We start from the raw sequence: 25,071 nt of genomic DNA, 5'->3' as shown, positions 1-25,071 counted from the left end.
GCTGTTTTTTTTTTTTTTTTTTCATAGAATGTCCTCATATTTTATAGTATTTTTATAAAGCTCAGAGCAGACATCACTTCCACTTCAAGACATGATCAGAGTGTAAATCTTTAAATGAAGTCTGTAGATAAGAAACAGGTGAAAATGCTGAACTTTCCTTCATCAAGCATAATTTAGAATAATAAAATATTAAAGTTAAAGCATTTAAATAGTGAATTGTTTAAAACCTCCATTTAGTTTCCCAGAAAAAGCAAAATAAGGAAAGTTTATCCAGAGGGGAAGAAGTCTGGACACTAAAACTGCCCTCCAACAAAAGCCTCTTCAGATCATGTTGGCAGTAAACCCAGTCGTTGATCAACTGATAATCATTGAGTGTCAATTTTGATCGATTTTAAACTGAAACATTATGGATCTGATATGACACATTCCGTATAGTTTAGAGACAAACTGCGTGATGTGTTGATATACTGCAGCGGCCGAATGACAGACATGATGAAACCTGGCTACAGTCAAAACTGTCTGCTGACAACACACACGCACACACACGCACACACACACACTCCTACTTTCATCCGAACACATTAAATCCCATTAAAAAGATTACTTGTTGTCAGATTGTCATTATACAGCAAGCTAAAATAGATCTCTTTTTAAATTTACAAAGGTTTTGCTGATACAACTGTAAACTACAAGTGTTATTCACAATTTTTAAAAAAAACAACACTAGGATACTGTGAGGCCTATAATCTGAAATGATGACACTTTAGCATGGTGTGTGGTTCAGAGAGGGATTTGTTCCTACAACGGCATCACAGCCGGGCTGGTGACACCAGGTAAACCCATCGATCTGGTACAATCACAACCTCTCGCTCTCATTTCACCCAAAAAACAGCGTGTGCTGTTACTTAATACTGCGAGCGGTCTCCTCCTGCTGGGTGCACAGCGGACACATCTGCAGGGTGGAGGAGCGTCGCTGTGTGGTCGTTTTTTTGTCCGAATGTGTCTCGTCTTTGTCGACGCAACCACGCGCGATGGTCTGCTCTGGTTGGAGGGTGTATGATACAACATTACACACACAAAGTGCACACTTATTTATGTACAAGCGCACCATTAACAGCGCTGTCTACACCACGCTAGCATTGTGACCTTGTTTGCCTCTATATTAATTTTCACGTTTGTTACCGTCTTTGTATTTCTAAGCTCCGTTTTTGTACCAGGTGACCTTCACTAAGAGTTAAATATGTAACGACTGCTGACATTAAAACTACTCCCTTTGTGTCGGTGAACTTACAGATGACTATCTGTAAAGTTTTACTTCATTATTTTGTGAAAAGGTTCTCGACTCCATGCCCTTAACCAGCATGTGAGCAGATTCACTGTGCTGGCAGTATTGTGAATGTGTCCTATAAATGTATGTCCAGCCCTTTGAGGGGTGAATCAACGCAAGTGTGAATATGTATGTGAGGGAAAATCTCTAAGTACTGCAGCAAAAAACAGTTTCTGTGTGTTTGAGGTTCTGAACCTTTACTGCAGCTCAAGACCCTGAGAGTAAAGTCCTCATTAGTTTACTTGATTTTTTTTTTTTTTAATCTTACAGTCATTCTGTCTGTTGTGCGTCTTTATGGAGTTTATGTAAGTGCTGCTCCTGGAGGACTTCAGTTTACCAAAGGCACGTCAAATACCGAAACCAGAGGTCTCGACGCTGCTCGACGAACTTTACACTCGGGTAAGCTTCACGTCACAGCAGCAGGTCTCACGTTATATTGATAAAAGTAAGTGCTTCTATGGCTTCAGGGTTGTGTTCGAGGGTATTATCACTCTATAAAGACAGTGTGAGGTTGTACTGCAACGTCTGTGTGTTTCAAAGCGTGTGTTGCGTCTTTCTCAAGTCCCTTTTTTGTCATTTTTCTATACAGTGTCCTCGTCCATCCTGGCGACCTCATCCAGTGTGACAGCTCCCGGTGCGTTCTCCGCCTCCTTGTCCTTGTCCGATTTTGACGGAGAGGGAGGTGTTAACATGGCGGTGCGCTCCTCCTTGGGTTCCTCCCTCTCCCGTCTCTCCTCTTCTTTCCTCTCTCGATCCAGCAGGCGGTAGTTGATGCCCATTCCAATAAAGAGGATCACACTTGAGACAATAAGGATGATGCCGCAGGAGATGTAGGTGTAGCTGTAGTGGTGGTAGTAGTTATAGAAACTACCTGGAGGTGCACAAAACAGAGAGGGACCATTTAGAATTAACATTTAACTTTCAAGATCAATATTTTAATAAACTCCCTGTGAACCAGCTCTGAACCTTCCACCCCTCCCTCTAACGCAGCCCTCCCTCTCTCACTGATGCATGTTCAATCTCTTACCTGTCAGCGGTGGGCCCAGCAGCACCGGCCCACACTCCACTATAGTGACCAACCCCACGGCAGAGGAGAACCTCTGAGCTCCCACCAGGTCCATGAGCGTCTCAAACAGAACCGCACTCAGCCAGCCAAAGGCGAAACCAAAGAACATGGCGTAGATCACAAATCCAGTGTAGTCGACTGACAGCGGCGCCAGCACGTGACACACTCCGTTGTAGAGGACGGCGGCGGCGAAGAAGTACTGTATCCTGGGCCGGACCCACTTGGTGTTGGCCAGCATGCCCATGGAGGGCCGGGCGAACATATCGACGAAGGCCAGAACCGACAGCAGGAAGGCTGCCTTTTCTTTGCTGATGTCTTTACTCTTGGCAAAATTGGAGAGGAAGACGAGCGGAGCAAAGAGGCCGAAGAACATGAAGACGTTGCCGCCGAGGTACAGCAGGAAGCCGCGGTGTTTGAACAGCGTCAGGTCGATGAAGGAGTTGATGGTTTGCATGACTGTCTTCTTCTGCTGCGGCTTCACTTGATCCACTGCCTTGCCCTCGCCTGCCTCCGAGTCGGGCTTCGGCGGCTGAGGTTTGGGTCCGATGGGGCGCATGAGGGAGCCGGCCACGCAGCAGTTGAGCAGAAGTCCTCCCAGGATGAGGAAGCTGCCTCGCCATCCAAACTCATCGTACAGCCAGGAGTTGAGAGGAGCCAGCGTGGACAGAAACACAGGGCTGCCTGCCATGGCGATGCCATTGGCGATCGGCCGACGTATGAAGAAGTATTTACCGATCATGGTGAGGGCTGGATTCAAGTTGAACGCCAGTCCCAAACCTGGAGGGAGGAAAACAGAAACGAAGGGCTTTGTAAAAACATAGAAAATGACATGTGGGGTAACCCATCAAGATGCAACCTTAAATATGAGGACTGTATAAAGCAGAAACAGCCTCAGGCAGCACCCTGATGAAGGGCTGCCAACAGTAAATATAATCATCTGACCAAATCACGACTACTCAAACTCGACTTTGTATATACTGTATATGTGTATCTACTAAACTACTGACCTCCAATTACTCCTATGAAGAAGTAGAGCTGCTGCACTGTGTTACAGAAGGAGGCTGCCACCAGACCGGACCCCGCGAGACAGCCGCCAAGGATAATGATTGGTCGACTGCCAAATTTGTTCACCAGGATACTGCTGATAGGACCTGGAGAGAAGAAGAAGAAGTGATAAGTCAGGTGAAGTAAATATGCACACGTCATTATAAGGAAGGAGGAATAAACTGATGAGATATAGATGTTTTTCTTCATTTAAAACAGGAAAGCGTCTGCTGGTTGCAGCTTTTCAACAATAAAAGATTTAAGTTTCTTCTTTTTCCTGAGAAAGTGTGATGGACATTTTACAATCCAAAGACAGTTTTTGACCGAACGAATAATCATAAAATAAATAATCAGACTGAGCATTACTGAAAATCATCAGCTGCAGCCTTCACCCCTACACCTTGGACATTAAGAGAGCTTAAGAGCCACTTTTCTTATTTACTGACAGTTTATTGACCAATAAATTGTTGGATGAATAAAATAATATCTGCAGATTAACCAATAAAGAAAGCAAAAAGAACACACATGTAAAAGGCTGACAAACTGCACTAACGCAACATTTAATGTGATTACATCAGTTGATTGTGTCAGCTGTTCACCAACAGGTGGAGCTGTGGTGGCAGAAATAGAAAAGTGACAATGAGTGATTGTGTAAAAACACCACTGGTTGCATGGATGTTACATGAGAGGGAAGAGGAGGTGAGAATGAACGGGGGGCAGTCGGTACAATGAATGGCATGTCACATGTTAGTGGGAGGAGAGGAGGAGAGGAGAAGAAGAAAGAGGGATAATATACGAAGAAGAGGAAGAAGAAAGAGGATAGAAGAAGAAGAAGAGGAAGAAGAAAGAGGGGGTAGAAGAAGAAGAAGAAGAGGAAGAAGAAAGAGAGTAGAAGAAGAAGAAGAAGAAGAAGAAGAAGAAGAAGAAGAAGAAGAGGAAAGAGAGGATAATAGAAGCAGAAGGAGAGGATATAGAAGACAAGAGTGAGGAGAGATGAAGAGAGGAGGAGAGCAGAGAGCAGGAGGGAAGAGAAGACCGTAAAGAGAGAAGAGAGGACGAGGAGAGGAAGAGAGGAGTGGAGTCAGGGCGATCCACGTGTCTGAGCTTGCGTGCCAGCCTCAGCCTGAATGGGCCTTCACATGGATGGAGGCTGACACTGGCTCTGCTGGATGTGAATACAAAGTAAAGGCCGCAGCATCTCTACAGCAGCTCTGTGTGCAACTGTCCTGCTTCAACAGTCAGGAGTTGACTGACAGGAAGAGTGATTCTCCTTCCTCAGGCCTGAACGATGGATATAATGTGAAGTGACGAAACAGTTAGTCGGTTGATCAATTAGTCGGTCCCAGACCATTTCTTATATCGTACTGTATCTGGATTTACTGTACAACTGTACTTTCTAAGCTTTTCTCCTTAAAAAAATAAGTGGATTTTTATGACAACAGCTTGAATATAATCTAGTGTCTTTTTGCTGGTTACGGTTAGAAAAGTTCAAATAATATTCACCAAAAATAACAATTCCAGAGTTTGACAAAAAAATATCACACCCCAGGACTTCAAGAATAAAAAACAAAAGATAGAAATACACTGTGGCACAAAGTTTGTGTCCTCAGACCTGCCCACAGTAAACCCTCTCTCACATACAAATAAATGAGCTGTGAAAAAGAAAATAAACACATCATCTCCAACACTAACGCAGTTAGTTCCTCCGGTTCAACTCAGTACACCGCCTTAATTCAGACAGGATATGAGTCTGGAGGTGTGGCTGCAGACTACCAGTAAGCCAGATGTGTCATCTCTGAATTGTTTGTTTGACTTTTTTTCTTCTTGGTGAGAAAAAAAAAAAAAACAGGGGGGAATCAAAGATCCTGCTTTTCATTTTGATGATCAAAACTGAAAATGTATTGAAGTTCAACACCTGCCATGTATTTCTTCACTATTCATTTGTCTATACTGTATAACCAACATGTAATAATTAATCATGAAAAGGGGAAACAATCGCTGGTTAATTATGCGCGACAGCTAAGATGGTGGAACGTGAAAATAACACATCTATAAAATATTATTCATCTCTGTAGACGCACTCCTTGATCTCAACCGGGTCGCTCTCGACCGGCATCCATTTCCTCACAACCGGCACTTCACATGGTGGCTTTGCCCTTGAAACTTGGCAGCTGACCACAGAGGCCGGGGGCGCTCTGGATGCACGAGCATTCATTCACGTACTCACTAAATACCTCGCTCAGACACCTACTATAGTTTCTGTGTTGTGTCTGTCACCGAGGGGTCCGACCAGCTGGCACGCAGCCCGTCCTGGTGGGTTTCCATGTTCGAGGGTTGGTGGGTTTCCACGTTAAACAAAACGTGCATGAAGGCTCGTGCGCGACCCCAAACACACACCAGACTTTGGCATTCTTTCTGAGCTCACTGGAGCTCGGCGCTGAACAGAAGAGAACCTGTACATGGACAGGAATGAATCTGCATCCACTCAACACTCACGCTCGCATTAATAAATCAGGAGTGACAGTCTTTGTTGCGGTCTGGCAAAACACAAAGAGGGCAGTGAGTAGTGTTCTCAGAGATATTACATAAACGATTAGTTCTCCCCCCTCCCTCCATCGTTTGCTCTCTTTCTCCCTCCGTGACAGAAAGAACAACACTGAGCGGAGGAGACTTGTCCTCGGCTTCACTCTTACGCAGCATCCTCGAGTGAGAAAAACACATGTCGAGAGTGAACCCAGCTGTGAAGAGCCAACCTGAGTCTAATTTTAGCACAGACGCTTCTGCTTCTTACAATACAAAATCAAATTAAAGATATTATTCCATAAAAACAATCGCAAACGCCCGATTCTTGTTTTTGTTAATTTCATTACACAGAAAATCTTCCTGATCAGATTCAGAGGCCGACTGAGGGGAGAGAGGGAGAGCAGCAGCTGGTGATGAGTCACACCTCCCAGAAAACAAAACAGAAGACGGACAGGAGAAACAGCTGATTGGATTTGTCCCAACAGATCAATGCATCACATTTCATCCACCCGTCACATTACAAGCAGACCAACATCCGTCCATCCTGGCTGAGCCTTCATAAAAAAATGCCATTATAATCAAAAAAGTAGATTTTATAGCAGGAAAAGTTTAATTAAATCCTATTACATCGTACATGTGTATGATAAAGTTGCCACTGGGAAAACGACTTTAACAATATTTTCATGTAGTTCTGTTTTTTCATTCATTTAGTGAACTGGCATAAATCCAGGCTCTCCCTCTGCAGGCCAGTTCAGGGCTTAATCATATCAATATCCTGAGACTCTGAGCACTTATTATATTAAAACAAGCTGATGTGCACTCATGCTCTAAATCTTACGCCATTTCTTCAGGCTCTGAAAGGAGGGCCAAGTTTTTTTAATAATCCTCGTTAGGTTTATTTCAGATCACTTTATTGAGTGTTTCTATATCTGCGTTTTCCATTGTTGGCGTTCTCAGGCCACACAAAAAAAGACTAACTCATTCCCAAGATTGTTTTGCTGTAGGAACTACCGCCAAGGAACAAAATTGGCACCGGGTTTCTCAAAGAAAACAAAAAGAGGATAAAAGATCCACAGCTCCTGCCAAAGTTGGAAAGTTTATTTTTCCACCATTGAAAGGGTGCGACAGTGAAAAAGCACAATGCAGAGCGCTCTATGACAATTTACAAAGAAATTGACACTTTTTTTATAACAAAATATGGTTGTATGTCTCTTTCACCATTTCCTGAGATCAGTGTTGTCATTGGTGTTGTAGTTAACCTGTGAAGCACCTTGTGAACTCACTCACTGAATCATCACTCACTGCAGGTACATACGTCAGTGTTTTTTCCTTCAAAATATAACAATTACTCTTTTCTGACAGTTTCCACAAAAGTATTTACATGAGTTCTAAAAAAACATCACTTACAGCATCCTGTTTATATCCTCAACAGTAGGCCATTACAAAGAACTCTGTCTAACACACCAAATTTAACTCGACATGACAAGCGGATTTTTAAAAAGATGAACAAACATCAGGCGCTTGGCACCATTACTGATTTACTGCTGTGCTTTTGTACTGAAGCATGTAACGGAGCTGTGGGGGGAGAAACAGACAGAAGGTCCCCTGTTTGTTTTTCTCGCCCTACATTCTGCCAATTCAGAGAAAGATGCTCCTGTTCAAATGACAGCAGAGTCAGCGGGAATTGAAATTACACACACAGAAAAGTTCTTCGTTCAACTTTTGACTTAACTCGAGCAGAAGTGGTGAAGAGCGGTTTATAGATACTGACAATTAAAGTTGTCAAATACTTAGTAATAAGTATCGAAAAGGTAAACTTCTGTGTGGTTAAACACATCAAAGAACTGATAGAATTAAAGTGTTATTACCAAGCAGCTATAAAGCAGTGTTAATGGAGCCCCCATCTGCCCTTCTCCCACACACTCCTGTAATCCTAAATGCATGCAAAAATATGCAAAATACTAAAGTACGAGCACCTGGTGCAGAACTCGAGTAGAAATGTGCACTGCTGAAACACACATCACACGCTTCAGCTCCTACAGTTCTAGTCTGTTTTCACATGTTTTGGTAATTTCCTTTTCTTGACAAACTTATAAATACTCAATAATATCTTGTATTTCTGAAATCAAAGACACCTTGGTTATATATTTTGTGGAGTTTTGTACTTCCATTATCCTAAATGTTTCCAACAATGTTGAAACCCAGAAAAATCCATCATTTTACTTAAAGTAAGTGTGTGTGTGTGTGTTTTAGCTGACTGCCCCATACCTTCCAGGAAAACATCAGATTATACGTCACAGCGTGAGGAAGGAAGTTTGCGAGCACGACTACACATGATGCGAAGAAAAGTTAAATATATCAGGACTATGTATGATGTCTGGTGTCTGGCAGGAGTGTATGTTGTGAGTGAGTGTGTGTGTGTGTGTGTGTGTGTGTGTGTGCATACTGATATCTCTCAGACAGAAGTAGATGGATCTCAACTCTTCTGACAACCTCATCCATGAACATTTCTCACTGAGTCACGTCAGACAGATTTTTATCAGCCATGGTGGTTTCCACTACTTATGCATGTTGTTTCTGCTCTGTAGCATAAAGGGACTCGGTTTTGCTTTGCAACCCCGGTGTTAAAAAATGATAAAGAAATGAGCCTTGAAGTATGAAGATATCTTTGGTCCACACTCCTCTGTTAAAGCTTGTTATGGTCAGGAATATCTTTACGAGAAGCTTGAATAGTTAAGGGTCCTTTTCTTTCTAATATTAGCATATCTAAGTGTATTTATCTAACTGTCGTATCTTTTGTTGTTGTGGCTGTTCATGTATATCCTGTGTTTTTTGTTGGTCTGTTACAGTGTTGACTAAATAGCAGCAGCTTAAAATGCTGCAACTTCTTCCTCTTATTGTAGTTTGTTCGCTGGAAACTAATATACATATGCGACACACATCTTCCTTTTCCCCTACCTCCACTACGTGCAGAGCGTGTGTGTGCAGTTTCAACCGGCTCGCACCATTAGTCAGCTGCTTCTGATGTCATCCAGTCACAGTAAAAAAAAAAAACCTTTGTAGGAGTACGTACGTGCTGCGCCTCATGTGTTACCAGGGGGGGAACAGTTTTGGTCATTTTTGCCCTGGTTTTGTTTCACCTCACAGGCACAAGCAGGCACGATGATGTCATTAACTGATGATTTAGAGAATTGTGAAACGAGAGAGGGAAAAAAAAGAAAACTACTCCAACATCTGGCGGCCGTTATGCAACACTCCTCCCCTCTGTTCCTCCCTCAGCAGTTTCCTCTTCTAAACGAATAAACCTACCGAGTAAGGCTGCAGGCTGGCACACAGCTCTGACGACGAGTGAATGAGTAAGTGGAAGGAGCAGATACCATTTTTAGATGCAGAGATTTTAACTGACAGAGAGAAAGAGAGAAAATGGGACCATGTGGGATTTGCTGGAGAGAGGAGAGACTGTGTTTGTCTTCACCAATTCAGAGAGAGAAACCTGATCTGAAACCTCACCAAACCTGAAACTACACCTGCCTCTCTTTCTTTAATCCGGCCTCAACATGCAAATGGTCGGCTTTTGTTGCAGCAGTGCCAATACAAGGTTAACTGAGTGCAAGAGCTGGCTGTGTTGAAATCGTTTTAATGGCACCACCAGTTCTTAAGGGTAAGCAGCGCTGCAGACAGTCCTCTGCTGAGTTTGAGGGATGGCAATGTCAATCAACCACTTCACTCCCGACTGATAAACATTACAGACATTAATGCTTCCTGGAGGATGTATCCCACGGACTTTGGTGATTCCTATACGTTTCCTCAAGCACCACCAGCTCTTTTTAAGTGAAACATCTTGACCACTATTAATTGGATTGCCTTGACATCTGATCCAGACATATATGTCCCTCTCAGGATCCTCTGAGTTTTCATCTATCACCACACTCAGCTAAGTGGTGAATATTTTACCTGCTGAACATCAGGATGAAGACTTTTGAGCTTTGCAGCTGCTCTCAATGATTTCTTCCAATATTAATGCATAGGCAGAGTATTATCTCAGATCGATTACAACAGAACCAAAATGTCCCGATGCTTGTTTTTATATCCACTAAGTGTTATTCAAGATGTGACTGAACCGGAGAGATGATGGACTGATACAAAAGGTTTGTGTGTATTTGGTTTCACTTCACTGAAGGGTGAACAAAATAAAGACGGAGCTTTAAAACAAAACTCTCCCTGGTTTTAGGAAAATCTCAGAAAAATCTCTCTCGTCTAATTTCCTTTCACTTTTTTTGTAGAATGCTGCATCAACCACAAAAGCCACAAGCTGTGCAGAATCGGTGTTTGTTTTGATGTCGTATTCACTGCAGGATCCATCCGCCTGCTGCTCTTTTGTTTATGTTCGCTGAGAATCTGCTAATTACAGTTATTAAGCGTGTGCCTTAACCTTTTAAATGTTGCTCATGATGCTCAGCTACTGTTGGATTTGAACGAGGAATATTTCTGATATTTTAATGGAACGTTGTGGAGATGCTTGAACTTTAATTTAATCTTTTCACAGATTTTAAATGTTGGCAGAGGCAGTTCAATCTATGACAAACCAGAATGATTTAAAACTTTCACATACACACACACACGCGACTCACCTCCAGCATACATGACAGCCAGCATGATGGATGAGATCCAGGACACCTGACTGGGCGTGGCGTCGAAGATGATCTCGATCTCCTTGAAGAACACGGTGATAGATTTGGGGAAGGCGTAGGAGAAGCCGATGGAGATGAAGGCTCCCACCACCACAGCCCAGCCCCAGCCACCCTCTGGAGGGGTATACCCCTGGGGCCCACCCAGCGCTGGAGGCATGTCGGCTCACGGGGAAGAAGACGACAAAGACGGAGACGAAATCAGCTGCAGTTGCTGGAGGACAACTGGGTGCAGAGGAGAAGAAAATCCTGCAGCAGGTGCACTGGGGTCAGGAGTCAAAACCTGTGGGAGAAACAGAGCAGAGAGCCGGTTAAAATCAATACAGGAGTGAAGGGCAAACACATAAATCCTCCTTTCATACTTCTCAGCATTTTTATCTAATTTGCTGTCAGCTAAGGGATGAATTATGGCGAAAAGGAGGAATGAGGAATGAGAGGAGTAGTACAGTGGTGAAGTCAAAACACGCAGAAAAAAAAAAAAAAAGTTTGTAATTTTTATGAAATCCTATCGGCCAAGCGCTGTCATGGTGAGAAAGAGCATCTGTGCCGGGCCCGGGCCGCATGCCAACATACCAGAGGTAGACAAACATTTGTCTTATTTATCTTACAGACTGATAATCAAAGACTAAACCCTGAGAGCTTCAGTGTAAATTCTTTCCTCATTTTACCAGTGTAGGTGGGAGCGAACGAAACATACTTAACTCTCTATGAACTTTTACTTGAGCCAGTGTAAGTACCCACCTTTTTCCATTGCACAAAGCTACAGCCTGTACTTTTTGTTATGGCTACAGGAGGGTTGATTAACTAGGCACTTAACCGTTTGGAATGTCTGTTTTTAATACAAACTCGACATTTAAATGTTGTGAAATGAAACACGTGTTTACTTAAATGCACAGTTTGTCATGTCTGCTGCTAGGGGTCTGTCAGTCACATCAAAGGATGTACAGTAAGCAGCATGAGTTTGTGGAAAGTCTTTATGATTAAACAACCATCATGTTTAATGAAAGTTGTCTGTGTCATTCTGGCAGAAATGTGTAAGGACAAAGTACTGTCTTAAAGTTTCATTCACGTTCTGTCACAATCGCTGACTTCCTTCCTCCCTCTTTGACTCGCTCTGTAAAGTTATTGCGAAAGGTGACCAAAATGAAACACATTATTACTTGATCATTTTCTGTGGTTAGAAAATGTCCCATACATTTTGAAAATGCTCATCACAATTGCCCTGAAGCCCAAAGTTTCATCATCAAGTGTCTTGTTTTGTCTACTGGGGATGAATGAAATGTACCAGATGATGATTGATTGTCTTATTGTGTTCGGCCAAGAGAAGGGAGTCATTTTTGGTAAAGGAGACATATTTTAATGTGAGATAGATGTCATGCGCTGAAACTAAAGAATTGCTTGAAAGCTTAAATGATCAATTACGCTGATTCATTTAGTGTAGAAAGACTAATTGTGTGGGAGAGCAGGCTATCACAACTCGGCCCTTTCTAGTGTAAAATGAGGTGCCATTTCCTTCCAACTGTATCATAATGTAACACAATACCAGTTGGTGCTGGCTAACATTTGAAGGAGCCTGATGACTCACTTCTTGTAGTGCAATAAAAGATAGCAAACCGGTTCACACTTCGATAAGAAAAGTCTGTAATTACACACTTAGAAAAAGGCTTCCTGGAGAATATTTGGTACACGTTACACTTGATTTGTGTGCTCTTTGAGGCAGAACTCACTTAGAACAACACATTGGGCCTCATTCACCAATATCTTCTTAAGAATCTTCTTAGATTCTTTCTTAAGTTGTTCTTAAGAGGTTCCTTAAGAAAACCCTACGTCAGATTCACCAACTCGTTCGTAAGCCTCAGAATTGTTCTTACATTGATGAAAGCCGCAGGAGCAATATATATGCCATTGTTTTGCGGGCCTTGGATGGAGAAATGCCACGTATAAATAGGGTGGGGGGGTCACTAATTGATGGCATGTTTCCAATTTACTTGATTTATCTTAAATCATTGGCACATTTAATTTATTTTAAAATTTTAATTCTTTGTAAATCACCAAAAATATTAAATGAATAAATAAATGAATAAATATGACAGAATTATCACTGTAATATTGCATTTTATTGAACTACACAAGAGAAGAAAACACAACCATGCCAACATTTCGGCACTGAAATGTGCGTAAGAGTACTCCTGAGTGTTCGTAGGATTTGTTCTTGCCTAAGAAAAAATCCTAGATAAGAAAAAATTCATGAATGCCACAATCTTTGTAAAATCTTCGTAAGTGGGACTTAAGAACAAATTTGTTCGTAAGAACGGTTCATGAATGAGGCCCATTGTCCCTAAAGACTACAACATATCTGCTGAGCTCAACATCAGTCGTCAGCATTGTAATGGAACAGCTTTTATGTCGAATGCTGTACAAATTGATATGACTAAGTATTTTATAGACTGTTGCCAAAACAGCCTCTTCTTCTTCGATGAATGCATCCATCTAAATGTCCTCTTTTCCACTTGGGGCGCACATTACTGAGCTATTTATGGCCCGCTCTGACATCCACTGCGCTACTGTTTGGGCCATTTACCTTACATGGCCTCTTGGATGCAAAACCACAAACCACACTGGCACTTTACACTAAATCTGTACTAGATTTGAAGGAAAGCTGAGTAATGCCATCATGTAAGACAGAAAGAGAAATTTGTCCAGGAATGGAGCTGGCTGATAAACAGAATGTCCTAAAATACTGATTCAGCTAGCCTCGTATTAAGTGATGACCAGCCAACTCAGGCGTTTAACCTGGAACATGCTCTAAACAACAATGCTCTAAAAATGATTACAACGGTCAGCCTGTTACAGTGACTGGTTAACTCGGCTGAGCTCACAGTGTGTGCAGACAGATCGGGCTGCTGACAGCTTTCACTTCTTTCTACTTATTTCCCGTCTCTCCACCACAAAGGAATGTTTGCAAACAGTTCCAAGGACTGACAGATGTGTCAGATATAACTTGACACATGACTAGAAATGTATACATAAAGACACATATACGTACAGCGATTTACACAGCCACACTTTTCTCCTCTGATAACACTTAAGTATATTCGTCTCCAGTTATCTAATGTGCAACTGGCGACAGTTTCCGGTGGTCTTGCATGTTTTAGATCATTCTCTTTTAATGGTGAACTTTCATTTACTTCCTTCCTTCCAGGAATTTTCAGTTCGTTTTTGTACACTTCGAAAATCTTGACCTTTCTTTGCTTGTTAATATTCAATAGAAATGTTTATATTAAGGGGTTTTCAGCAGTTACCCGGTGAGAAGGATCATCTAACTCTTTAGCGATTTGTTAGCTCATTGTTAAGGTTTATCTAGTGTGCACACAAGGACTGAATGTCCTATGACTCTGGCAAGAACTCCCATGTAAATCCGACAGACATGATCTGAATGTATGCTACCTGCCAGCACCAAATGACAAAGCTGAGGTAAATCATCAGCTCTTCTACACCATCTCTCTCTCTCTCTGATCATTCATCAGCAAACATGACATAAACATAAAGCATGCGACTTAAAAGTAATTTAATACAGAAGAGATGAAAACTCCATCTAAACAGTAGCTCACTTATCAAACATGGGTCCTTGCTGTGTGACGTAGCATCTCTGCTCTTGTTCCCTGAAAGCTCATGCTGCATTTCCTAAGAGTGGAGTTTGTTGCTGACATTGGCAGCGGCTGTGCTTATTTCGTTTGTGTTTATATTTGATGAATCCTTCAGGGGTTGTCCTGCTCTGCCTGGTGCCCACACACACAAACAGAAGCACACACACACACAGACAGAAGCACACACACACACAGACATAGACACACAAACAGAAGCACACACACACACACACATACACACGTTGGAAAACATGTTTATGTGTTTCTCAGGAGTTGGTGGATTAAACCAGATTCACTCAAGGAGTGAATGATGAATTTAGGCTCTCATTTGCTAACACCTAGCAAAACCAGCCATAAATGGTGTATTAAGTCACATGAAGTTACAGTGTAAGAGTTATTACACGATTGCCTGGGCTCCAAATCAAGACTGCAGGAGCTCAGGTTAAAGAGTAGTGGGTAAAGATAGAGCCTGCACAGTCCCTGTTGGACTGCGCTCTGCGTTTCATTTAATGAGTTTAGCAGATGGGTTAAATTACCATACACACCAAAACAGATCACATTTCCTGGAAAGGAAACCATCATATTCAGGCCAGCACAGTTTTACCTGCATAAAAATAATCTGACCTTCAAACCCTATCATATATAGCTGGACGTGAAGTCTTCTGCGCACACACATTAACCCACCGACTCATGAGGAGAGTCTGAAACTTAGAGTGAACTACAGCAGGCTGCACAGTCATGAGGAGCTGTGAAAAGCTCCTCATGACTGCCAACTCTGGTAAAAAAAAGACTGATGGATTCACCAGAATTTAGTTTCAAGTTATTAAACAAAGGGAGTGTGCTTCCTTCTATTCATTTATGATTTACAGTTACACTGTATTACAGAGACAGCTTCTCCATTTTTGATTCTGTGTACCACGTAGTCCGGGTCAAACTCTTCTGACTAGTCAACAAATGCAGACGTGTGCAGGGCTCAAAACCAACAAACAGTCACACTGATGACGTCACAAAACCAAACAGTCAGCACACCCAGAAATGTGCACGAGCATATGAAGTTCCACTTCCTCAATACTCGTCTCCTCTGGTGGTGTCAGTTACCTCACTTTGGCGCTTGCTAACACACAGCACAGACCTAGACGTGAACCCTAACAGTTATACGATAACTTTGAGTTGGACAGTCTTCAGTGTTGGATCCTGTGCCGATGGTCAGACTCTTCACCAACAGCAGCACCACAGACATCCACTGTCAGTGTGTGAAGTGTCGGGGTTTCACTAAGGATTACTTTCATCACTCAATCTGCCACTTCTTACTTGGATCAAGTGAAATAGCGACAAAAAATGCATCTAGAGCAGGTTTAGTTTAGGGAACTAAAAGTGCTTGGTTAGGTTTTTGGAACAGTAAGATTTTGTTTGGTAAAGGGAACTTAAATTCTTGGTTGGGTTTAGGGAACAAAACTACTTGGTTAGGTTAAGGGATCTAAAATACTTTGTTAGCTTAAGGGAACAAAAGGTATAAGTTAAGTTCAGGGAATCAAAATTCTTGGTTAAGTTAAGAGAAGTCAAATACTTGGTTAGGTTTAAGGAACAAAACATATTTGTTAGGTTAGGGGACCTATAACACTTGGTCGGGTTTAGGGAACTATAATACTTGATTATGTTTTGGGAACTGTAATATTTGGTTGGGTTTATGAGACTTAAATACTTGGTAAGGTTTAGGAAAATATTGTTTTGGCTGAAATATAGCCTTTCACAATGTTATAGAGGTGTCAGACTGTGCATTACAGGAAATTATACCATTAATGTCTAGTAAGCCAGGAACCCAGCCCAGAAACTTAGAGATAGATAGACCAATATATGGGAAATCCTTTCTATCTGTTTTCTCTTCCTCCTCAACACTTGATACGCAACTGACCATCCTTGAAATACTCGAGGGTGTGGATTAATTCGTAACTAATGTCATCCCTTTACACCCTGGCCTTGGCCTTTACTTTATTGAAATCTTAGAAGAGTGTGATTTATGTGTATCAGCAGGTCAGCCAGTAGCCAGAGAGCAAGACTGGCCAAGATGTGCAGGACTTCTTATGTTTCTCACGGAATTGTTTGCCACATAGCTCTTCCTCCAGTGACATCACCAACACAGCCATGCATACTAACACATGCTTGTGCAAACACTTATCTATCTCTGTACTGCTGCTACTCAACCTTTCATCTGTTCCATTAAAGCCTTGATATTCAAAATACAAAACTTTATGTGGTATTGATCCAAACATGGTTCAGACCAGACCTTCTTACAAAAACAAGTCCAAAAGTGGTGACATACACATTAGTGCTAACTAAACCAACAGTATGGTAATGACCAGGTCCTGACCTCGGCTGCAACTTAGCCTTCCTGTACCGTGAAAGAATGTGATGACTACAGGAGGAAATATTAAGCAAGTCCTCCTTTAGTTCAGACATGAAAAACTCCAGATTGTGTTAACTAAAATACAAAATACACTTTTTGAAGTTAGATTTTAGTTCATTCTCAAGGCTGCCCTTCACCAATCTTTGAGAAAACAACCACTGACTGAGCCAGAGGAAAACGTGACTTTGGACTTGGACTGTACAACATGATCTTTATATACTATTAGCATAGGTGATAAAAACACAAAATTCAAATACTTATATGGCTAACAAACAATGTGCATACTGTGCCTACAGAACAGTGTAGCAGCAACTTCACTGCTTCAGTGGTCTGATCATGCACATTGACAAAATCTAGGTCTAGGTCATACAAGTAAAACTGGGGCAAACACACAAACGTACATCTTTTTACAAGCCCTCAGTGCGATTGGATGTGCTGATGTACCAGAATGTTTGTCGGCAGAGATCAGGGAGACAGATGCTATCATAACTCAAGTTATGATGCTGACACGAAGTTAATGAATGTTCCTCAAACTAGGACTATAAAAGATTGTAACGTGTGCATGTATTATTCAAAACAAACCGGTGCTGAAAGATAAGGTTTTACTGAGGCTCACATAAAGGTTTTTCATGTGGCCTGTCAATGGAACTGATGTCAATTATAATTAAAGATATCCGTCTCTTGAACATTTCCACTATCTACGCTGTACCATTGTTAGTCCAACGTAAAGGGCAACTTCACACCCCTTTTCAGCTTAAACACGCCCACTTCACACATTCAAAAAATGCATTCAAACCCAGGCACCCCACCTCCACTCCCCCCGGCCCCTCTCAAAGCTCAGATTGTGAGCTTTCCCTCTGACTTTTTCTACATGGCCTGTGCCTGCCATGGTAATGCCTACATATAACAGCTGGCAGTCATCCAGAGGTCAATGAGTTTTAACAGGCTGGCAACATGACAACAGTGTCTTTTATGTCCAAAGTGTATGGTGGCAACAGTGACTCCCTCTTCACTACTGACGACCAAGACTGGGGTTCAGAGCCTTATGAAATACTAGCTTAGCTACGCCAAAAGTGGTAACTTGCAAGTGTTTGATCATTAAGTCGTCATTTAAGACCAATTTATAGCAATTATGGGGAATACAGTTGAGTTTTGGACTTTTTCTGAGACCAAGTAAGTTACCCATTTACTGCATGACCACATATAAAACAACTTTTCTCACGTTAATGTCCTTATACCTAGCTTTCCAGTTGACCGACCTGCGACCTTGTCAGGGACTACCACTGGACCAATAGCTGTCTATGAACTTGGGACCAGTGAGGTCATCCAAGGCCCAAGCTGTCAGCACAAATCAGCCATCTCAAGTACTCACACGGTTGGAAATGGAAGGGGAGGTACAGTGGGCCGTAACTAGAGCCTTCTGGTTGCATAATAAAACCAAATTTAGCAGGACAGGACCAGATAAAGTTATGCTTCTGAGTAAATAAAAAAACAACATGACAACATGACATTCAACACTTAACGGGATTTGAGTTAGAACTGAAGAAGCCTCTTGGATGAGAGGTGGAATGTTTTTAAGAAACTGAAGTCCAGTTGCCTACGATGCAGCATTTAAGCAACTGAGGAGAGAATGTATTTATTTTGGATTGTTGTCCTAAATTCAATTGGCTGCCCCCTAAAGAGCTATTATCTAATCTACTGTAGTACCCTAACCTAGTATGTGTTTTCTTACCATATTTGTCATCCTAGAACTAACTGGCTCTGCGATGCAATAAATTAACAATGCCATTTCATTATTTTTATGTCCTCTACATGAGGAAACAAATGTTGCTGACATCTTGCCTGGAACATGTAGCTTTAACCTCACACAGCATGATATTATGTTTGTAGTCATCAAGTCCATACTTGGGATGTTAGCTTAATTAGCTAGCTAGCTACAACTGTTATTTCAACAATGTAATGTTTGCTTCTTGTCAAGGCGCAGAGCTGCTTGTCAGATTAGTTCTTTATCTAGTTAATGTGGGGGTTGATAAGCAAAAAAGACCGACTGATACATGATTTCTTTTCTATTTAAAAACAAACAAAAAAAAAAGGCTGAACAATAGTGTGGGAGGTACTACTGTAATCGTTTATGGCCAACTATGTGTGACAACACCCACGACTGTTGCAAGCCTAGTAAACTGCATATGTGCAGGGCGAGAGCAGAGTTATTGACAAGCTTAGCCCCACAAGTAACTCAGTGGGGGCAGGGCTAGACGAAAGGTCAATGGGTGGGAATCAAAAGTGTCCTGTTTAGTTAAAGTACAGCTGGCAACATGGAGCACAAAGTGGGTTTGAAACCTTTCAGGGGTTTTGTCTGTCTGACAAAGTTAGACCCACTTCAGCTGCACCAGGGGTTAAAATGGAAAAAGACAGAGGAGGAATACGATATTCACTTTGGGCTTAATGTGAAGCATTCTTCACAAGTGGGAATGGATTTGGGCTGCCATCTCCCCTGAGGTCCCACTGAACTCTCTGTGCTGGAGCTTGGTTAGGTATCTGTCCGTGTGTGTGTGTCCGTGTGTGAGCTTCTGTTTGTGTGTGTGGGCACCAGGCAAAGCAGGACAACTCCTGAAGGATTCATCAATGAGGCCATTCATTCTGCAGCAACAAACGCTCCCTTTACCAAAGTGTGTCGAGGGGCCGGAGTTACCTGAAATCGCAAGTTTTGGGAAATCCCAAGTACCCTACGTATACCTACGTTTTATTTATTTATTATATATCATTTCAGGGTTCAACCTCAGGGGAAACACTGTCACAACTATTATTAAAGATGCTTTGTCTTTGTCCTAATGGATTTCCCAAAATCTCCAAGTAGTGCACATAAAAGACAGGATGCTGAAGCCTCTTAGAAAACCTGCGGTGAGTGGGAAGGAAGAATGAAGGCAGGAAGGAACCTTTCATTCCTTCCATGAATGAGTGTCATTTTACAGAGTCACCATGACTGTGTGAAATTTTTTCCTGCACAGAAATAAAGACTGATAAAAGAACATTAGAGGACATTTATTTATACCACTGAACAATTTTAAACCTATGGTGAAATCCTCCGAGTCCAGGCTGTCTGTGTGCGAATAATACCATTTGTTTATTTCCGTGTGTTTTTATGTTATTCACTGTTGTGTTACTGCTATTCATGTCCAGTTCTCCCTCGTAAAATAGATCCACGATCTCACAACACTGAACTTTCAGCTGGGTTAAATGCATCAAACAAGGCCACTTAAACAATTTAGTCTCATTACCGAGCATTACAAATGTGTTTTCTGCAGCTCAATGGCTTTGTAATACTTGCTAGATTAGCACTAAATTAGCTCCACTTAAACCTCATTAAGTAATGTTAAGGCCACCGCATATATCCCTTTCACACACACACTTGTAATCCTGAGTGCACTCAAAGGGCGTGCACATATAGCCCTGCAACCACGCTGACTCAAACATGTGCAGCTGTGCTTGGCCTTTACATGCAAACACACATGTAGCTGCACATGAAGACACCCGCCGCCACGGACACTGAGCTGCTCAGGTTTTTGGTTACTTGTATACTTCTAACACAGTATTCGTCCACATTCTCCACAACATCAGACCTGGTTTTAACATGCATTCTGGGTGATCTGATCACAGGTCGGTTGCTCTAAATACAGGTGTGAACGCCCCCAAGATGCACTGAGGACGCATTTGAGAAATGATCTCTCAGACCGCATTCGGAGGTGGTCCACGTGTGTGAGCGCATTCTTTGGAAGTGGGGGCCCACATGTGTCCTGGGCCTCATTGAAGGACCACCAGCTAAACTGATGTCCACTGTGAAACGGGAAGAAGCCACAACAACAAGCAGAATGGATTACACGCCGTCTAATTTCCTTGTCTGTTATGTAGATTACATGTTTTGGTTCTCTCAACCTGTCAATGTTAACAGCAGATGTTTGTGAACACACCCTCCCTTAAAAAAATTGCATGATTGAGAGCTGTTACAGGAGGAAACACTTCAACTTTGCAAAACAGCTTAAACAAATTCGAAATTCTGTGCTAAACTGGGCAGTTAATGCAAAACATTATCCGTTTCTTTCCTTGTGTCAGTTTGTCACACCATCGCTGTACCAGCCTGTCTGTTTCTGTGTCTGAAGTGCGTGTTACCTTTAGCATTTAGCAATTTAGATGTTAAACTAGGTTTATGAGAGAAGGCACCATTTTGTTGATGGTGAATATGTCAAACTTTACAAACACTGTAAACACTAAACATTGGAGAAAGTCCCCAGACTCTCTTAAAAAAACAACTCAATTTTATGAGTTGTTGAGTTATGAGAAAGTTTATCAACTTTGTGCAACATGTATACAACAAATTTTTAACCTTTTCGGCCTTTCTCTAAATTCGGCAAACATTGTACATGAATCCAGTGTTTATCAATCAGTGTTAATGCCAGGTTAGAACTGATGGGCATAAAGCTGTCTACTTGTGATCGGTTCACTCAAGACAGATGTTGACAACAGGTCTGAATTCACTCTTGGACCCCAGTAAAACTATAGTTTGAGGGCTCTTTCCTCTTCACCGAACCCAATTTAATCTCTAAAATGCTGAAATGTGGCTGGTTACCTTTGGGATTTTAAGGCCTATAAACGAGTGAGGACTGGCAGACACTAACAACTTCAGACATAGACTCGCCCAACATCTGGTTCTACTAGTGGCTTTCTGTTTTATTCATTACCACGCTTCATTTCTCACAAACACACAGTCAGAGAGAACAGACCACAGACATATTTCCAGTCATTTTCTGTCCCCTCCTCTAAGCCTTCTTGACCAACATTCCTCATCATGAGCTTTCATATTTTGTGTCGCATCTCTTCCATTTAAATACTCCACTTACGCTCACCTATAAAGCTCCATCTTTGATCGTGATATCCAGATAGCACAGTTTCTGCTACTCTGCCCACATTTACTGATTCATGGACACCCGCCAACAACCACACACCAAACACTAATAGGCGAGTCAGCACTGGTGAAGGTACACTCGTGTTATGAAGCATTTTAACTTGAGTCAGTGACAAGTCAAAACAATAAAGATTAGGCAAAACTGGATTGTGCAATGAGGTACAATTGAGTGTATTTTCAGCTTAGAGCCGGGCTCGAGTATAAGAACATGTCCTGAAAGCAAGAAAAATTAAAAGCACAACTTGACAGCAGCAACGTGACCCTTTTAATTAAATTGTCATTACAATAGGGGGTCGATCAAAATGGCTTTTTCTTGGCCAACACCAATTATTAGAAATGAAAAAGACAGATAACCCGTATTTGGGACATTCATGTGCAGTAGAAATTAAAATCTTTGCGTCGAAATAAAAGAAATACAACTTACTGAGCAACAAAAGTACAGCTCTTAAGTGCCGCGATGTGGTAGTCTACGAAACATATCATGCAAAGATCTCAAACTTGACTCTACAGATGTTTTACTGACATCCAGAGGGAAATATTCAGTCCTCCAGAGAGTTCAGAGGACGGCACCCCTGGAGCTGATGCATCCATCCAGTCACCAGAGGAAACAAAAAAAAAGTTTGCATGTAACCCGGTCCTGTGCTTCTACATCCACTCTCTGCACTACAATTACACAACACCCCCCTGGTTACACAATTATTAATAGACAGGCAGCTCTGGCCGTTTAGGGACAATGAGGACTGCACGGGAGGCATCGCGTGTGTCGGTCGTGTGATCCCTCCATTGAGGTCGGACCCTTAAAACAGCCGGCATGTGAGGCTCATTCAGCTCTGCTCAGGACAGATAACACATGAGAGAGAGGCCGCGGTCACATGCACCGCAGCGCCGAGTGGCAATCAAAGCCATGGCCGATGATCAGCTTCTCCCCTCCGGGCTGTGGCTGAATCAACTTGCGGGTTCTGGCTCCGGGTCCAGTGACCTTGAGGGACAGGTGCTGTCAAACGAGACAGACACCGGCTGGCTCAGATGTGCAGCCACGGTGAACCAACATGTGGATGTGTTATAACAAAACAACATAGCGCCAGCATCATCACGCCACACTGAGTGAAGCTACGTCGACTCAAACTGCCCTCATAAAACCACTTATTTGAATCATGTGCGTCCGGGCGGAATGAAAAGGAAACAACGGCGACAGCGCGAGAGTATCGACTCGTCAAAAAGCTAACGGAGCTAGCTAATTAACATTGGCTAATTAACAACTTAACTGCTCATTCAGCTCAAGTTGAGATGTGAGGAGGCTGAAAAAAACAGCCGTTTCATTCAGCAGCTGCCTCTTTGTCTCGACACATCGCGCGCAGGGCGGTTATTAGCGCACTGCTCAGCCGTTCACTCACCGTAGAGGAGAGCGGGGTGGAGGGTTGTGTCCGGTGGAGGCTCGGTTCGGGTTCGGGGTTCGGTGTGTGTATGTGAGAGATTCGGCCGGGGCGTCCTCGCTCTTGACAACGGGTCCACGCTGATACGATGGCAGCTCAGGGTACCACAGACTGGACAACTTCTGGGGATGGTGATGAAGACAGTTACGTTCAGCGCGCATGCGTACGACTGTAGAAGAATCTGACAAACCTCACGTGCGCGTAGAGGGGGAGAGGCCACGAGCCGTCGGTGTACCCCGAACACAGCTGCTGTGAGAGGAAGTAATCGGATACTACAGAGTACAGCTGCAGGAGAAGTAATCCACTGATAATGTGTCTTCAATACAGTCAAGTAGTATTATCAGGACGATGTACTCAAGGTGTAGAAGTACTCAATACCAGTGATGGAATGTAACTGTTTACTCAAGTACAGTGAGTACTTGTACTTCCATTCCAGTATTTCCATTTTCTGCTACTTCACATTTCCTCTCCACTACATTTTGAAGGCAAATATTATACTTTTACTGCACTACATTTATTTGATAACATAAATTACTAGTTACTTTTCAGATTGCTTATTGCACCAGAGTCAAAGTAGTGAATTTTCTTTATACTTTTTTTTTGTTGGTAATTGGATTAAAAGAAAATAGCTAAATATCAGATCCAATGATTAGCGTCCCACTGTATACAGTAAATACCAACATATAAACATTTACTTTTGATACTGAGGTACATTTATTGCCAGAAAATTATGTGTAATACTGAAGTATGTTTGATATCAGATACTTTAAGAAGCACATTTTCGATAAAAAGTCAGATTGGATAATCAGCAAGATGTGTAATCAGTAACTTACTTTTTACTTGTACTTTTAATACACAAGTTCATTTAATATCAGATACTCTATGACTTTGGTCCTACTAGTATGGATAACTCTCACTTTAGCAAAATAAGATTTTAGCACAATACTTTTACCTTTACTCAAGTATTACCTTTTGGTACTTTTGCTTAATACAGGAAAATAACCCATATTGATGCATATAGTATATAGTATAGTAACAGATGCTAGGGTTGTAGGGAAAGTACCCAAGTTGCAGAAACCAGCTTCAGGATTGCAGGGGAATTTAAATTGAGATTTTATAACTCTAGGGGCTTCACCGTTTTATAAAATCATTTTTTGTTAGAGCAGCCCGTTGTCATTCAAAAAACTACCACACACTGAATGCCTACTTCCAATGTGATGCAATCCAATGACACAGTAATGTAATAGCTTTGTGAAGCTTTGTGAACTTTGTGCAAGCAGGATGATGATTGCATAAATTTGGAAGATTGATGCCCAGACTGGGTGGGCCAGAGAGAAACATGATGATCAAATCAAATGAGGGTTGAAGAAGTTACTTAGAATTGCACCACAGCTTTAGATTAAGTCAGCGACACCCTCATTTAGATCCTGCACTCTGATCCTTCTTATCACAAGGAGCTCAGATATGTGCGCTGTATATACTCTGTAGGTTTATTGAACAAACTGTTAGTCTGTGCGTCCTCATTTGAAGAAAGTAATTGTGAAAGTTGCTTTTCTATCATGTGAAAAAGCCCGTGCTGTACACTCCCACAGCACGCACACAAGCCACTCCCGCGCTAAAGTACAGCTCATTAAATTAACATTCCTCGACCTCCATCACATGCTCTAGACCCTGTAACAGTAAAAAAAAAAAAAGAAAAAACTAAATCGGACCTGACCGTGCAAGAATAACGCCTGAAAGACGATGAACTCTGAAGTCATGTCTGGACAGGCTCCAACTCTTTAATGTGCGTTTTGTTTAATTACCACAGACTTCACCATCTTCTCTCAAATGTTTTCCAGTTGACAGCATGTGAGGATGCTTTTGGCAGAGCGATGTGAGTGTCCTTAATTGGTATATTCACTCTGATCCCGTTAATGAGGAGGACGAACAAAAGAGGCCCGACAGTGAGTGAGTGGGAGTCTGGATGAAGACGCTTT

The 25,071-nt window shown here is 42.1% G+C and overlaps 1 protein-coding gene across 1 annotated transcript; it reads right to left on the bottom strand.

Annotated features, from left to right (window-relative positions):
• Positions 1-2: 2 nt before the first annotated feature.
• LOC115584778 (monocarboxylate transporter 1-like) lies at positions 3-23,256 on the bottom strand. Its single transcript, XM_030422500.1, has 5 exons — positions 23,054-23,256; positions 10,592-10,931; positions 3,401-3,544; positions 2,355-3,170; positions 3-2,198 (listed from the first exon to the last, which is right to left on the bottom strand). The coding sequence occupies exons 2-5, from the start codon at positions 10,806-10,808 to the stop codon at positions 1,909-1,911; spliced, it is 1,467 nt and encodes a 488-aa protein (XP_030278360.1). The 5' UTR covers positions 10,809-10,931; positions 23,054-23,256; the 3' UTR covers positions 3-1,908.
• Between the last annotated feature and the right edge of the window lie 1,815 nt (positions 23,257-25,071).

Source organism: Sparus aurata, chromosome 7, assembly GCF_900880675.1.
Source record: "Sparus aurata chromosome 7, fSpaAur1.1, whole genome shotgun sequence".
NCBI lineage: Eukaryota > Metazoa > Chordata > Actinopteri > Spariformes > Sparidae > Sparus > Sparus aurata.
This window is presented reverse-complemented; position numbering and strand designations above follow the sequence as displayed.